Source organism: Dermacentor silvarum, chromosome 1 (assembly GCF_013339745.2).
Source record: "Dermacentor silvarum isolate Dsil-2018 chromosome 1, BIME_Dsil_1.4, whole genome shotgun sequence".
Classification (NCBI taxonomy): Eukaryota; Metazoa; Arthropoda; class Arachnida; order Ixodida; family Ixodidae; genus Dermacentor; species Dermacentor silvarum.
The window spans coordinates 228,218,007-228,232,176 of NC_051154.1; the positions used below are offsets into that span (position 1 = coordinate 228,218,007).

The window sequence follows — 14,170 nt, forward strand, 5'->3', positions numbered from 1 at the left end:
GGACTCGTGGCGGCACCCCGCGGTGGCCGCGGTGTAACGGACCGCCGCGAAAAATAGCAGCCGTGTATTGGAATGTGCTTTATTGCGCAATAAAGCACACAGAAGAGAATGAGGATTATGGCTCTGTTGAAACGAGGGCGTTTGAGAGAAAGGTGACTTTGTGCTCCGCTTGCGAGCTCCACGCACCGCGTACGACAGCAAAGCTTCACTGAGATGCTCACAGCAGCGTATGCTACCCGCAGACTCTTATTTCACCAAGCCCGAGGGGTGGTTCAGGGCCCCTTTATTCTCCTCATTGTTGCTGGTAACTCACGATTTCGGTTTTCTCCATGATAGGTGGCTGTGGAATTGGCGCCCGTCACTCCCCGGTTGACTGGCGAAATTTTTAAATTTTGAAGTGTAATCCCCCCTCTCGATCGCAAGATGTCAAACCCTTAAAAATTTCTGGGAAGAAGCCTGCTGAAGATATATTCCTACCTACAAACACCTGTAGGTAGTGCATAATTGGAACCATACCAGGAACCTAAACTGTGAAACCCTTTCTTCAGGACTTCCTCTAGCATTCCCCCCTCCTACCACAATCAAGGATGCCAAGTCGGACTCTGGCCACTGAAGATGCCCATGAAGCAACCAACCTGCTGCCAGTTCAATCTAAAATAAGATTGTGAGCACGAAAGCCTTCAAGGGCATCCATGTGCCATGTCCTAAAACATCCAAATTCGTGCCCATGCTACGACATGACAAATCCTCTGAACCCATGCCCCATTCCCAGCATGAAAGTGGCCTGCCAAAGCAAACAAAAGTATCATTCACTTGTATCATGCACTAGAGAAAATTCTGAACACTCACAGGTTGTATATCTTGTAGTGGCCTTTGTGCTTCTTTTCAAGAAACCTGTGGAATGGTGCAAGAAATGAGGTGAGACAAAAGATGCACAATGCAGTGCCTGAAGTGTGATGAGCACCTCAGTTACCAAACAGAAGCATTTTCCCTGAACCTCTGCAAGTGTACAGCTTACTCGTAACACGTACAGCACAACAACAAAAATGTTATGCAGGTTAAGATGCACAGCTGCTGCAGTCACAGAATTTATTGTCCAATTTTAGAAAACCATTTCTTTTTATAAACACCGAATAAAAAGTGTGCCCCCCCCCCAAAAAAAAAGAAAAAAAAAACTTCAAGAAAACAAAGCAGCAAAGCTGTTACTTTAAGAAATATCTTGATAAAATTTCAGTCAGATAGCTATGCTTACATGCTCTGGCAATAACATTCTCATTCAATTCAGGCAGCTGAATCGGGAAGTGCTGTTGTACTTAGCATTAGCTTTCCTGCCAATTTCTTTTTTCTTGGAACAAACCAATAGTAGCAGAAGCAAATGTTTCAGCAAGGAAAGTTCAGCATATTGCTGCTTCACACCAATGACAATCACAATAGTTGGATGCAAAACCTTCCATAGACATATTATGCCCTGCCTATGATGTCATAGACCTGTGCGACAGCCCATAGACTGCAGTATGCGGGAGAATGAGGCCATAGACACCAGCTTTAGGGCCATTCAGCCATTCAATTCATAATAGGTTCAGATAATATACCCCTCCACTCATCTATCAAACAGAAAAGCCACGGCTGTTATTGTATCTTGCCCGTTCTGTCACTGCTCCTTTGTTGCCCTCCATCACCTTTGTCAGATACCAACCTTGAAGGGTTACCATAAATGCACCGTGGAAAGAAGAAAAAGTAAAAAAGGAGCCATAGGCAGGGCATTGCTATCGGCGCCACACCAGCTGAAAGGAGATGTGTTGAGGAGAAATGGGGAAAGTAAGCAATATGCTCTCTACATCTCAGTTATAAATAAAGAGGTCCTTTTCAGAAATTTACGCAGGAAAAGATTCATTCAGAGGCATCACACTTACTCCAGTGTTTCCCAGTTTTGGAGAAAAGGCGTTGCAGGGCCCGGCCCCCTTTAAATTCTAACGGTAACTTTCAATTTATAATAGTTCCAGATAATACAAGATTTAAGAAGGCACTTGATATTGCCAATTTGTTTTGAAAGAGAACACAAATCCAGACAAATGAATATCATGCTTATTAATAGACCAGCTCCACTGCTCAACAGAGTGCCATGCCAGTCAAAGGAATTGGCAAGAAAAGCAACAGCACCATGCTCGAAACAGTTCAAACCTTAGTGACTCTAGCTGTCATTGATTCATGCACTTTCCATTCAATTTAGTGTCTATTTCTCTCAATAAGTTTCCTACAGAAATTATTCAATTATGATTAAAATTAAATTCTGGGGTTTTACAAAGCTAAAATTACAATACGATTATGAGGCACACCGTAGTGGGGCCTCCAGATAAATTCTCACCACCTGGGGTTCACTAACGTGCACCCAATGCATGGTACATGGGGGTTTTTACACTTCACCCCCAACGAAATGTGGCAGCCAAGGTCGAGATTTGATTCTGCACCTTCACGCTTAGCAGAAATTACTAAAGGAAACTCTGGCGCTGCCAACATTCAGCCATGATGGCTAGTATATTACCTGTCTAATATTCATGCTTGTGGCTTCAGACATTCTTGTTGCATTATTTGTAAGACTTAACTTTCCTCAATTTCCAAGCAATCTTTTTCTAAACACGTGATGACAATAGTCTTTGCCGACACAATTCATCACTGCAAATTGTTGCATGCATAGCCCAATATTTAATTGAAAATGGTCAATTTGCAAAGCACGTCAGCTGAAGCCAGAGGGAGAGGGTTCAGTCAATTTCATTTATGTACTACCCGATGATTAATCCCATGCTGGATGAACCACTAGTATGTAGCTCCCAAATAAACTAACACAAGATTTCCGTCTAATAATTTTTGTAGGGAACACTATCCTCTCAGTAGCCTAGCCATTTGAAAGCAGTTTAAACAAAGTTAAATTTGTTAAAAGCCTGTTACTTCATATCCAATTGCTTCCAAGATTTCAAAGGATATACATGCTTGACATAACCTATTCTTCATCAGTGTTGGGCACTTGCAGAAGTTTATAACCCAATAGCAAAAGCTGCTTTCTGCGCTGTTACTGAGAATGCACAATTACAGATGACAATCAAGAAATCAACTAGCATTTTCTTGTGTATGTGAATGCTCGTATGTATTTCCAGAGCACCACTTTTCGAAACTCTCAGCAAAAGCGCGACCAAACAAAGAGACCAGGTTAGAAAATAAGTGGAAGCAGGCAAGTACCACTTACTTCTGAACATCATCCATGTGGTTGCGGAAGACGCCTTCCAGCTTCTCAGCAGGGAAGCCCATGGCAATGATATTGTCACTAATGTCTGTGATGTAATGCGAGTCAAGGTACAAAGACAAACCTTCACAATGTCAGAAGTGGAACGCAATTTGCACCAGTAATTCAACCGCTCACTAATGAACCCAGGCCCAAGACGACTTGAGAACCACACATGAGAAATTCAAGCTGCTAACTCTAATGGAGAGACTGAATATTGCGTCCAAATATCTGTGCAGTCTAGTGACACCACACAAATATTTTATTTCTGAAAAATTTGCAATAAAATGAAAATCTTTCCGCCCCAGCATGTATCACTCCCTCGAACAATACTTTTTTTTTTTCCAAAAACAATTTGTCATTGTACTTCCTTATAGTACCATACACCTCAAAAGCTGTATCACAGCCATGACAGACATCACAGTGGACAGTTCACAAAAATTTCAACTACTTATTGCCCTTAATTTTGCTTAGTTGGCTAAATAATCATGGTAAGGGGCACTCATTGAATTCTTCAAACACATAAGAGTCAATTAAATCATATTTCAATGTTACTAATACAAAATGCGACCAAGTGCAGCACTGCTTTGAGCTTGAAGCTGGACTCCCTTGTCATAGCACTGAAGTAGGAGGTAGCAGTCAAGTGGTATTGCAAATCATTAATGCACAAGTCAGCCAAGTACCGTGGTCGCATGCCACACCATGACCACATTCCCAAAATCTGAGCTTACTAGGCAATTGAAGAGACGATAAAGAACAGAAGGTGAGAGTGATTCTCAGTGTTCTTGGAAGAACAACAGCAGATGATCAGGCTTATCTCAAATGGTGAGAAGCACAGAGCAAAGAGGGCACTAATTGCCCACGAATGCCCACTGCATTGGGCACGTGCCCAGCTTTCAGTGACATGGTTATGGTGTAGCTTGCAACTACTACCACGCATCGGTGATTCACGGTACTGCTTGACCACCACTTCTGATGTCCAGGTGTAACAAGGAGTCATGCTTCAAGCCCATTGTCGAGATGTATTTGACACATTTTGAGTTGGTCGCAATACGTTATAAAATGTAAGTAATTATTCGTTGAACCTTCAAGAAATTGAGGCTTCACACCATAATTATTGAGTTGACAGCTATTCATAAAAGAAAAAGATTTTGCGTGGCAACTGATTTAGGACAAAGGCATTTTTGCATTTTACTCTATGATAATGCTGCCCCCAAAGGCAGGCATTTTCATTGTGTATATATATATATATATATATATATATATATATATATTATGTGCATAACCAGACAGCATGTTCACAAGTATATCTTCTAAAACTTAAAGGCCAGGCCAAAGCTCAACACCCTTTCCTTTATTGGGGGCCATGTTTATTCTTTCCATAACTAGCTACCTCAAGGCTAGTTAATATTTCATTTGTTTGGATACTATGGCACAAAGATAAACCCTATCCACCATCTAGTCCAGCCTTCTGACAGACTGCCACTAAACAGAACAGGACTGGTTGTGAATTCAAGTTTACAGGCAGCATGTAGCTTAGCATACTAAATTACGTACATGCAGCACATTAATGCTCATCATAAACTTTAACCAGCACAATTAATGTTTTGTCAACAATTCCATTATAGCAAAAATTAAAGCCTGTACTCACTGTGCAATGCAATGTGCTTTACCATAAAGTATTTTTAAGCATTGAAATTTTCACTCATTCATATAGCACTACCATCGATGAGTGCATCAAAAATGAAATATCATTGTGTTGGTACTGTGTAATGTGAACCATGCGTGTCAGATGTTAAAAGCCACTCTTTGCATTGTGACTCCTACAGCACACCATGTATTGGGCCTTCTGTAGTACTGATGGCATGTCAAAGCTATGAAGAAATGCCCTCCTCAACCTCTGTACCTTAAGAGCACAAGCAGTGCACTCTGAAGGTACAGAAGGCCCTGTACATTACAGGTCGCAAACTCACACGAGGCATCACACCACATATGCAGTACATTACTCACCGCGATCAGCATAGAAGCATGTTTTTGGGTGAGTGGCACCATAGCCTAAGATTTAAACAATATGGGCGAAAAAGGGAGCAATACACAGAAGAGCAACATGTCTGAGGCCCTCCTTTACCATTAGTAGAAGGGTAATGTAAGATACTTGTTCAAGACCCAGCTCGACATGGTGAAGCAACAGTTGCAGTAATGCATGAAGTAGCCATAAGCCTTTGACACAGACATCGTATATGAATATCTTCACTCCATATCGAAAAGTGGACATACACACACTCATGCGCCCCCTACTCCACACACACACACAAAAGTACATAAGGCATTGTGTGTGGTACAACCAGTGAATATATTTGCACAGTGCAAAAATTAAAGCCCAGTACCACCTGAACACCACAACTTCGTCAAAACTTTTGATTAGGATAAACTCTACAGCATGCATGCAACAGTTGTGCAAGGCAGGGACAAAAGGCAGAAAAACCTCAATTCAAAAGATCCATTGAATAATGTAACATTTCTGGTAACTAGAACCCATTCTATGTATGCAACATACAATGACACAAAGAATACTTCAATGTAGTAGGCACCACACCAAAGCACCCGGAAAAGTCAACAATGCCTAGCAAAAAAAAAAATAGAATGCGAGCTTTCCAATACAACAAAGGAACCCATACAACTATACACTGACCTTATCAGCCTCTGTGCCAAATGGCCCATTCTGATAGCTAGATAAGAGGATATGGATCAGCACCTTAAAGAGCGCCTACACGTGTGGCTCCAATGTGCCTCTCACACCCAGGTGCGCTCAAAATGGCTCGCTGAGCAGGCCAGAAGACACTCGCTAGTCACTGCGTTGCAGTGTTTTATGCTGACAAAAAGGTGCCACCTGAAAACATGTAACAGATGTGGGTGCAGAATGCTATTTACTTTCTAACTAGCATGCTGCTCTAAATTAACACTATACTCCAGTGAGTAGGGTGAATGCCAAAGCTACGAGCACAGTACAGGTTGCATACACTTTCACACAGTATGCATTCACACCTATCTCAGCACGTTAAAGAACCCCAGGTGGTCGAAATTTCCGGAGTCCCCCACTACGGCGTGCCTCATAATCAGAACTGGTTTTGGCACGTAAAACCCCATAATTTAATTTTTAATTTAACACCTATCTCAGCTCACAAAAATTGAACTGCACTAAACTCACAAGCATTTAGACACTTCCCTCTGTACTAATAGCATTGTTTCCATGCAAGAAAATTTTGCACACTAACTCAAAAACAAGCCTTACAATTGCAGACCCATAATATTGCCTTTTAAACCCTTCCGTATCGACACATGCAGTGAAGCAACGGTATACAGTTTTCACATGGCCTTGTATCATCTCCTAGTATTTGTTGCCCCCACCTTAAAGGAGTAGTGACGCACATTCGAAGTTGCAGAAATTCTACCACATGCTTCTCGCATGTAAAAGGATGACACTTTGCAAGTATAAAGGTTGGGAAGGACAAATAATTTGGTATTGAAATGCTAGGCCTGGTGACCTACATTAATGCGACATCATAACACACCTAAAAATTTGCTGACGTCGTGTAGCAATATGGCTACTGTTGCGCATGTTTCTTCTGGCTGCGATCATGTATGGCAGCCGAAGCAACCACACTAACTGAGTGAGCCAACGTGTCGTGGCATCACAATGCATCCACCTCCTGGGTACCGATACTAAAACTGGTTCATAGGAACAAATAAGTATTGTAATTAATTATTTAGGATGCTGAGAGACTTTTGCCAGAATGTTTTCTATGGTTTAGAGGGTTGGGACCTTCATTTATTGCAAAAAGTCAGGAATTCCACATTTGTACTCCTATATGGAACTAGGAAAAATTATTGCTAGCACAGTGGATCCCTTCACTACTGTGCAAACTCCAATTAAATGCAAGGATCAAAGGCAAGAAGGCACAAGTTTTGCTTCTTGAATTGGATGGGCCTGTGCATAGTGTGCATGAAGACATTATGGCGTCGCAACATACGGGCTGTATGCAGGAACTGACAAGGCTTTCGACAAGCTCACTGCCTGACACAATCCACACTGGTAGTGATAACTACTTCTTCCTGGGGTTTTACGTGCCAAAACCAGTTATGATTATGAGGCACGCCATAGTGGAGGCTTCCGGATTAATTTAAACCACCTGGGGTTCTTTAACGTGCACTACAACGCAAGCACACGGGCGTTGTTGTATTTCTCCTCCATCGAAATGCGGCCGCCTCGGCCGGGATTCGATCCCGCGACCTGGTGCTCAGCAGCACAACGCCTTAGCTGACTGAGCCACCCCGGCGGGTGAGTGATAACTACTTACATTTAGCTATGAACTAAGCACTGCAGAAGTGAAAGCGAGAAGTTTTTAGAGGCGTAATGTTTGCTTCACTATCAGTCGTGTGAAGAGCATAATGGTGATTCAGCTACCACTGAAGCATTTCGGAATGTTAAGTAAGGCAGGTGGGCTTACAAGCCCTAAAAAAAAGCTGCTTTCATAAAAATAGACCACTAGAATGCTATGTTTAGCAAGGCATTTACCACAAGGCATTTATCCATGTGGCTTCGTCTCTTCTGTTTTCTTATAGTAACATCATTCCCACACTACTCCCACTGTTGAATGTTTAACCAAAGTTGTTTATTGAGGTGAAATCGATTCTACTACTAGCCACTACAAACAGCATAATATTACTGAGCATCGGTCAAAACAACAAAGACAAAGTCGCAAGAAACTGCGACTTACCGGTTACCTACTTAGGCAAAGAAGTCTAGCAAAAGTTCTCATCAACGTGACACTGAACACAACAACCGCTGCAGCAGAAAGCCAATCAAATGCGCTCATTAATTTTGGAGAGTTCATCTGCTATTTTTGGAGCATTCACTTTGAAGTGCAGCTCACCTGAGATAAAGTAGCAACTGTGAACACGGGCATCGGTCAGATTTTTGATTGTCCACTTTATGTGAGCAAGCTAGAAGCTCCAAGGATTTTCAAACAACATCCCCAAGTATTGTGTCATAACTTAAGGCATGCAGTGCAGCTCTCTACCCTTCCGATTCTCTTCTTTGCTAGATATGTTGCCAATACAAGCACCATCCATCTTTGCACATAAATATGATACAGGAGACAATGTATGACCAAGTGACAAAACTATGATGGGCTGTTATTCCCACTAAATGTCAATGACAGGCACCATATAACGTAAACGGATACAATTCAGGGATATAAAACCACGAGAAGGCAGCAAAGGATACACGATAAGTCCAAGTCAAAGTCCTCATCCTGGTATCGCTTCTTGTTCTTGCTCACAACCTGTTTGATGCGCGCGGTCATGGTCATCCTAGACCAACATGGGGAGGGCCACCCTGCACCAGCAGATACCACAATATTGCATAAGGAACATTTTTTTTTTTATATATAGTGATCACCAGGAAGACCCTCAATCGACACAAGAGCAATCCCAAGCCACACCGACACTTGAGATGTGTCTAAAAAACACACTCATTCGATGTTCCCTAAACTGACTGCTAGTCTCGGCAAACCCGTTCACTTAAACCTTAGAAATTTTGGCAGAGCAGTCACCCAGCACATATGCCGTTACACTGTTAAACTTTATTACTTGACTAAACTATGTGGGCAACCTGCAAGAATCCGGCATATAGGCCGTGGTCTGCATGCATAAGCCAGTTGAAGACCCACACATCTATGAAACCACACAATCAAAGAATAAGAAACTGAAATCACAGATTTAGCAGTGCAATCTGTCCCAAGTAAGCAGCTGTGACTTGCAACCAGTATGTGTCGTCACACAGATATGCATCAGCCATTATTTCGATTACTTTAACTAGCATCCGCATAAATAAGCTCAAGTGTTGAGTAACTAAACTTTTTAACACAGTAATATCTCAATATGAACGATGGCTATATGGTGCCATTACTAAAGCCATTAAAACAGCGCTTATGCACAATAGCTGACTGGAAAAAAGTTACAAGCATAAGCAACATCCTATTCATGAGATGCTTGATATCAAGCTAGCTAAGCACTTTTCAATACTGACTTCCAAAAAAATATGCACGTCCCATGCACTGTTCGAATTAATGTTATGCAAAGGATTTTGCAGCTAGATGCCTATCCAACATCATCTGCGGCACCATGGTCACAGTGGCTAAAATAGGGTTTGGGGTTCTACAAAGCATTACCAGATGGACAAACATGTTTGTGGCGAGCATTTATTTGTGTTTGTGATGACAGCAGCAAGTTAACAGCAACAGTATGATAGTGATGTTACGACTGATTTGCTATGCTCCACAGCGAACAAATTCTTATTCATACATACACATTAGAAAATAGTGAAATTTCCTTCTAAGCTGCAATTTCTTGCAACTAACTGCTGCACACACGCTTTCAGCTTTTCAGTTGGCTTTTCAAAATTAACTTTCCAAATGTAACGATGTCAGTCCCCTGATGGTTTGCATGATGGTTAGTGGTGTCTGGCTTCAGCCAAAGATACTTACTGCGTTAAAGCCAAATGGCTGAAACTTACTTTCCGTTAGGCCTTTTTATAGAGCCTAAGGCTTGAAAATAAAGCCATGATGGCTGCGGTATGAACAAACTAGCAAAACAACAAATATAGTGGTACGGCTCGGTCACTTCGTCTGGCTTCGTCTAGCTCCATGATGGCAATGATAGTTTAAACAAGCCTGTCATTGGTGGCTGTGAACATACCACATTTCATCACTTAGTGGCACTTTGAAAAGAAAACATCAAGGATTGTTTCCTGATAGACAATGGGGCTCTTCAATTTGCCATTTCAGACTGCCCAAAACTGCCCGAGGCGGTGCTTTCCGCCAATGGGCGTTGCATAGGCTGCATCTCAAGCAGTCCTGGACAGTCCAGGACAACAAAGCAAAGACACCCAGTATCTATGGCACAGTCCTAATGCGGAGTTTGTTACTTTCGATGTTCAAAAGTCACCTCCAACCACAGTTTTCAAAAAATTCAAGGAGCACATTTATTTTCAAGGAGTTTTAAGGGTCCTCAAGGAATTTTCTCATTCAAGGGTACTCAAGGAATTCAAAGAGGTGTACAAACCCTAATATGTAAATATATTTGAGTCTAGGATTTGACGAAATCTTGTCTGGCAAGGAAAAACATGGCTGAAGAAACATACACTTGCCAACTGAAAAAACACCATAACAACAAATTGACGTTTCGGTGCCCAATACGGATGCCCTGTTCACAATTAACGAATGCATGGTGGTCTTTACTATATATGCGTCGGAAGACGTAATGAGCTTGCGTACAACTCAGGGAGTACAACAGATTTGAAAATTCTGTCAAAAATTTTCAAAGATTACAAAGTACAAATCTACCATGTCCCTTCAAGCAAGCTAAAACAACAACTCGTCCAAGTCAAAGACCGCCTGAAAAAAGAAAAATATCCCAGCGTCGTCTACAAAATTCCTTGCCAGGACTGCCAGGTGTGCTACGTAGGCGAGACGGGGAAATTTGAAAGAAGGCTACAGTAGCCAAAGGACACGGTTTCCAGTGCCCTGGCGGAGCATCATGAAAAGACGCCACAATATTAACTGGCATTCCATCATCCAAATACATTGCACTTTTGGGTTATACTGGGAGAATTCCAGCAAGCTTGAAAAAGGAAAAAAAAAAATCGAGAGGCAGACAGACAAAGCGACAGGAAGGTGGCTGAGATTCTCCATTTCTTTTTTTTTTTCCTTTTTCAAGTTTGCAAGTTTGCTGGCATTCTAGTATGGCCATGTCTCAACTAGCCCAACAAGCAACTCTCACTTTTGTGTATCTGAACCAGAAATGAAATGTAATTTGAGCAACAAAGACAAGGCCAGGGGTCATGAAGAAACAATACTGAACTTAACTTAAATACTGAACTACACAAAGTGTGGCAGAATGAAAATTTGATGTTAATTATGTGCACTACAGAGGGAAATAAAAACTAGCTCTCCATGCAGGTGCGCACACTTTTCGCAAACAGAATTGCAGTAGCAAAAGAAAAAATAAAACTTACAAAACCGCTTTAAAAAAACTTACTAAATTCTGGAGTTTTATCTGCCAAAACCACGATTTGATTATGAGGCACACCATAGTGGGGGAGAATATTTTTGACAACCTGGGGTTCTTAAACGTGCACCCAATGCACGGTACACAAGCGTACTTAGTATTCGGTCCCCAATCGAATGGGGACCAACAAGGCCAAATCACTGCATTACAATCGAATAAAAATGCGGCGACCGCAGCCGGGCTCGAACGAGCAACCTCGCGCTCAGCAACGGAACGCCATCGCCACTGAGTATCGTGAACTGCACCACTGAGCTACCGCTGCGGGCAAAACCACCTAAAAGAAACCGCTATCCATACAGATGACACTTATGAAAAAGTAGTTCGTTTTCTGAATAAGCCCAGCCGCCCTTTATCCAGATTTAATTGCTTGTGCGAAGTAACCAATGAGCTAACAAAAAAAAAAAATTGTTAAAAGTTACAACAGCCTAAAAACATGTTCAATAGCAAACCTTGCAATCATATCCTGCGTCAATTTCGTCGAATTAACAGCATGAGCAAGGATAGTTTCGAACGCAACTGCATTTCAAGAGCATGGGCAAGGCTCGTTTCGAACACAACTGTAGTTCATAAAACACCCACTTGCAGCGAGAAATTATCCGAAACGTACGAAACCGTTCTGCTACAGCACAGAGTGTTGCAGCAAACGAAAATGGAAATATATGTTACTTATCAACACATACGGCAGCCAAACCCTTCTCTAGGCCTGTCCCCGGAGCTCATACTGTCAACGTGAGCACACAAAGTTACATGGAACGAAGTGAAATGCCGCGCGCACCTCAATGACCGCTACTGAGAAAGACGAAACACGCGCACAGTCACCACGCGCAGGAGTCACGAGCTCACTGCTACGATTTTAATCACATTTAGCGCGCAAAACGGCACTTCGTTTTCTTTTTCAACAATGCGCAAACTCCACAGTAGGTGCTCAACCAAAAATTCAACAGGAACGTGCAATTACAACGAAACGACGAATCCCTTTCAGACAGCAGCAATTGAAGCAACCTGCGCTACTCGGCAGCAGAAATACAGCGCTACACAGGCAAAATCTGAAGAAGAAAAAATCCCTTAGCCTTCTCAGTAAAATAAGCCACGATCAAGAAGAAACAAAAAAGGCCGTGGCCAGGCGACAGCTGATTGAGCAACGCCGGTTCTCGCACGACGACGACGGACGACGATGGAGGCGCGGCATGTCCGTTAGCGCTGCTCGTCGATACAGACGAAAAAGAAAAATGAAAACGAAAGGAAGAGCGGCTCGCAAAAATCTCTACCTTCGCGAGTCTGTTCGCACCGCTTCCTCCGTTCCCGACAAAAACTTCCAGGTTCAGGGCCTCGCACGAAAACGCACGCGAGAAATTCCCCGGCGCCGCAGCATGCGCGAAGCTGAACCACAGGAGAATAACATGTCGAAGGCGACTTTTCCACCCTTACGTTTTATCGTTACAATGAAAGAATATGGCAACGAAGCCTCGTCCCGAAGCGCGGACGGCGAAAAACGCACAGGACTGAGCGCGCGCGCGCGCGCGCGCGCACGCAGAATACGAAGGAACTCACCTCAACGAATGGAACCGGCGAGGGTCTCCCGGCGCTGTGGCAACAGTGTCGCTCGGCGGTTGTGTCAGCTCCAAAGGGTGATCATCTTACGCTAGCACGCAGGAGAAACCTGGAACAAACGTGCCACCAGGCCCGGGGCTCGTTCACGCACAGTGTCCTCGACGCGCGGACGGCATCGCCAGACGCACACCGCACGAAGTCGCGTACGAGCCTCCGACGAAGACGCGACCGCTCACTTCCGCGGGAGGTGGTGGTGGGGTAGAGGCAGTGGGGAAGGACTCGGAGCGGAACTCAGTGGCGGTGGTGCTGCTCCTCAGCGTTTGCGAAAGGCGGCCGCCGAATTGCGTAGCACGCCGATACGGCACCCGAGGCGGTTTCCCCAACGCGGACTGGCCACATTCGCACCGCTGGCGGACGGATCCGCAAGAAAATGCAGACAATTCTTTTCTTGAGCCGATGTTAAGCCTAATACTGGATGCTAGGCTATCAGCACAGAACAATGCTTTCGGGTCTTCCCATTCGCACGGGGGGCCTAGCGAACCGCGTGGTTTGTGTGGCAGGTCGGGCCGTACTACCAAAAGCCCGACGCCGGAAATATGTTTTTCGCCGAGGAACACTCACGGTACCGTCTCTGCGTATACCTGCCACCAAAATCGAGAGCAAATGCATGGATCACCTCGTCCGGGATCATATGCTACAACCGCAGAATAGAATACCTACAACGCTACAGCTCTGCGCTGCTCCTGCTGCTTGCTGCTACCACAATCACGGTTTACGGCGAGGGTAATGCCAAGGTCGCTGCCGACGCCATTTTTGTTGCTTTGGCTTTAGATCAACTTGTCATTTTTGTTCCTGAGCGTAGAGTCACTTGACGCAGACCGATGCAAATATGTAAACTTCGTGCCGAAAAATTCTTGCGCTGAAGAAAGTATTGCCAGTCACTCAAATTGTTACCTCATTAAAGTTGACGTAAAGCTCACTGCGTTATTGATCCCATGTTGCCATGCGAGTGCAGACTGGTGAAAAATTGTGCAATGTCGTAACGTTGATCAAACCCTGATTTGGAACAGTTCAAGAACGTCAAAGCTTGCGCAGCTCCGCCGCCCGATATACATGATTCAAATGTATGCGGAGAAAAGCAGAGAGACGCTTTCATCTGTAAAAGCAGATATGGCATTGAGAGAAAGTAGCAAGTCGCAGAAGCATATTCCA

The 14,170-nt window shown here is 43.5% G+C and overlaps 1 protein-coding gene across 3 annotated transcripts in view; it reads right to left on the minus strand.

Moving 5' to 3' along the window:
- LOC119436865 (phosphatidylinositol 3,4,5-trisphosphate 3-phosphatase and dual-specificity protein phosphatase PTEN-like) overlaps positions 1-13,767 on the minus strand; it is an 86,055-nt gene extending 72,288 nt beyond the window's left edge. Inside the window, exons 1-4 of one of the 3 annotated variants that reach the window (XR_007464780.1) lie at positions 12,959-13,763; positions 8,565-8,675; positions 3,242-3,326; positions 850-894 (exon numbers count right to left, since the gene is read on the minus strand). Coding sequence is in view for 2 of the 3 variants with exons in the window: in XM_049660051.1 (XP_049516008.1) it covers positions 850-894; positions 3,242-3,326; positions 8,565-8,649 (215 nt within the window). In the remaining variant the exon portion in view is untranslated. Of the gene's footprint in view, positions 1-849; positions 895-3,241; positions 3,327-8,564; positions 8,676-12,958 lie in introns of all 3 variants that reach the window. The other 2 variants (XM_049660051.1, XM_049660050.1) reach the window with 2 other exon arrangements.
- Between the last annotated feature and the right edge of the window lie 403 nt (positions 13,768-14,170).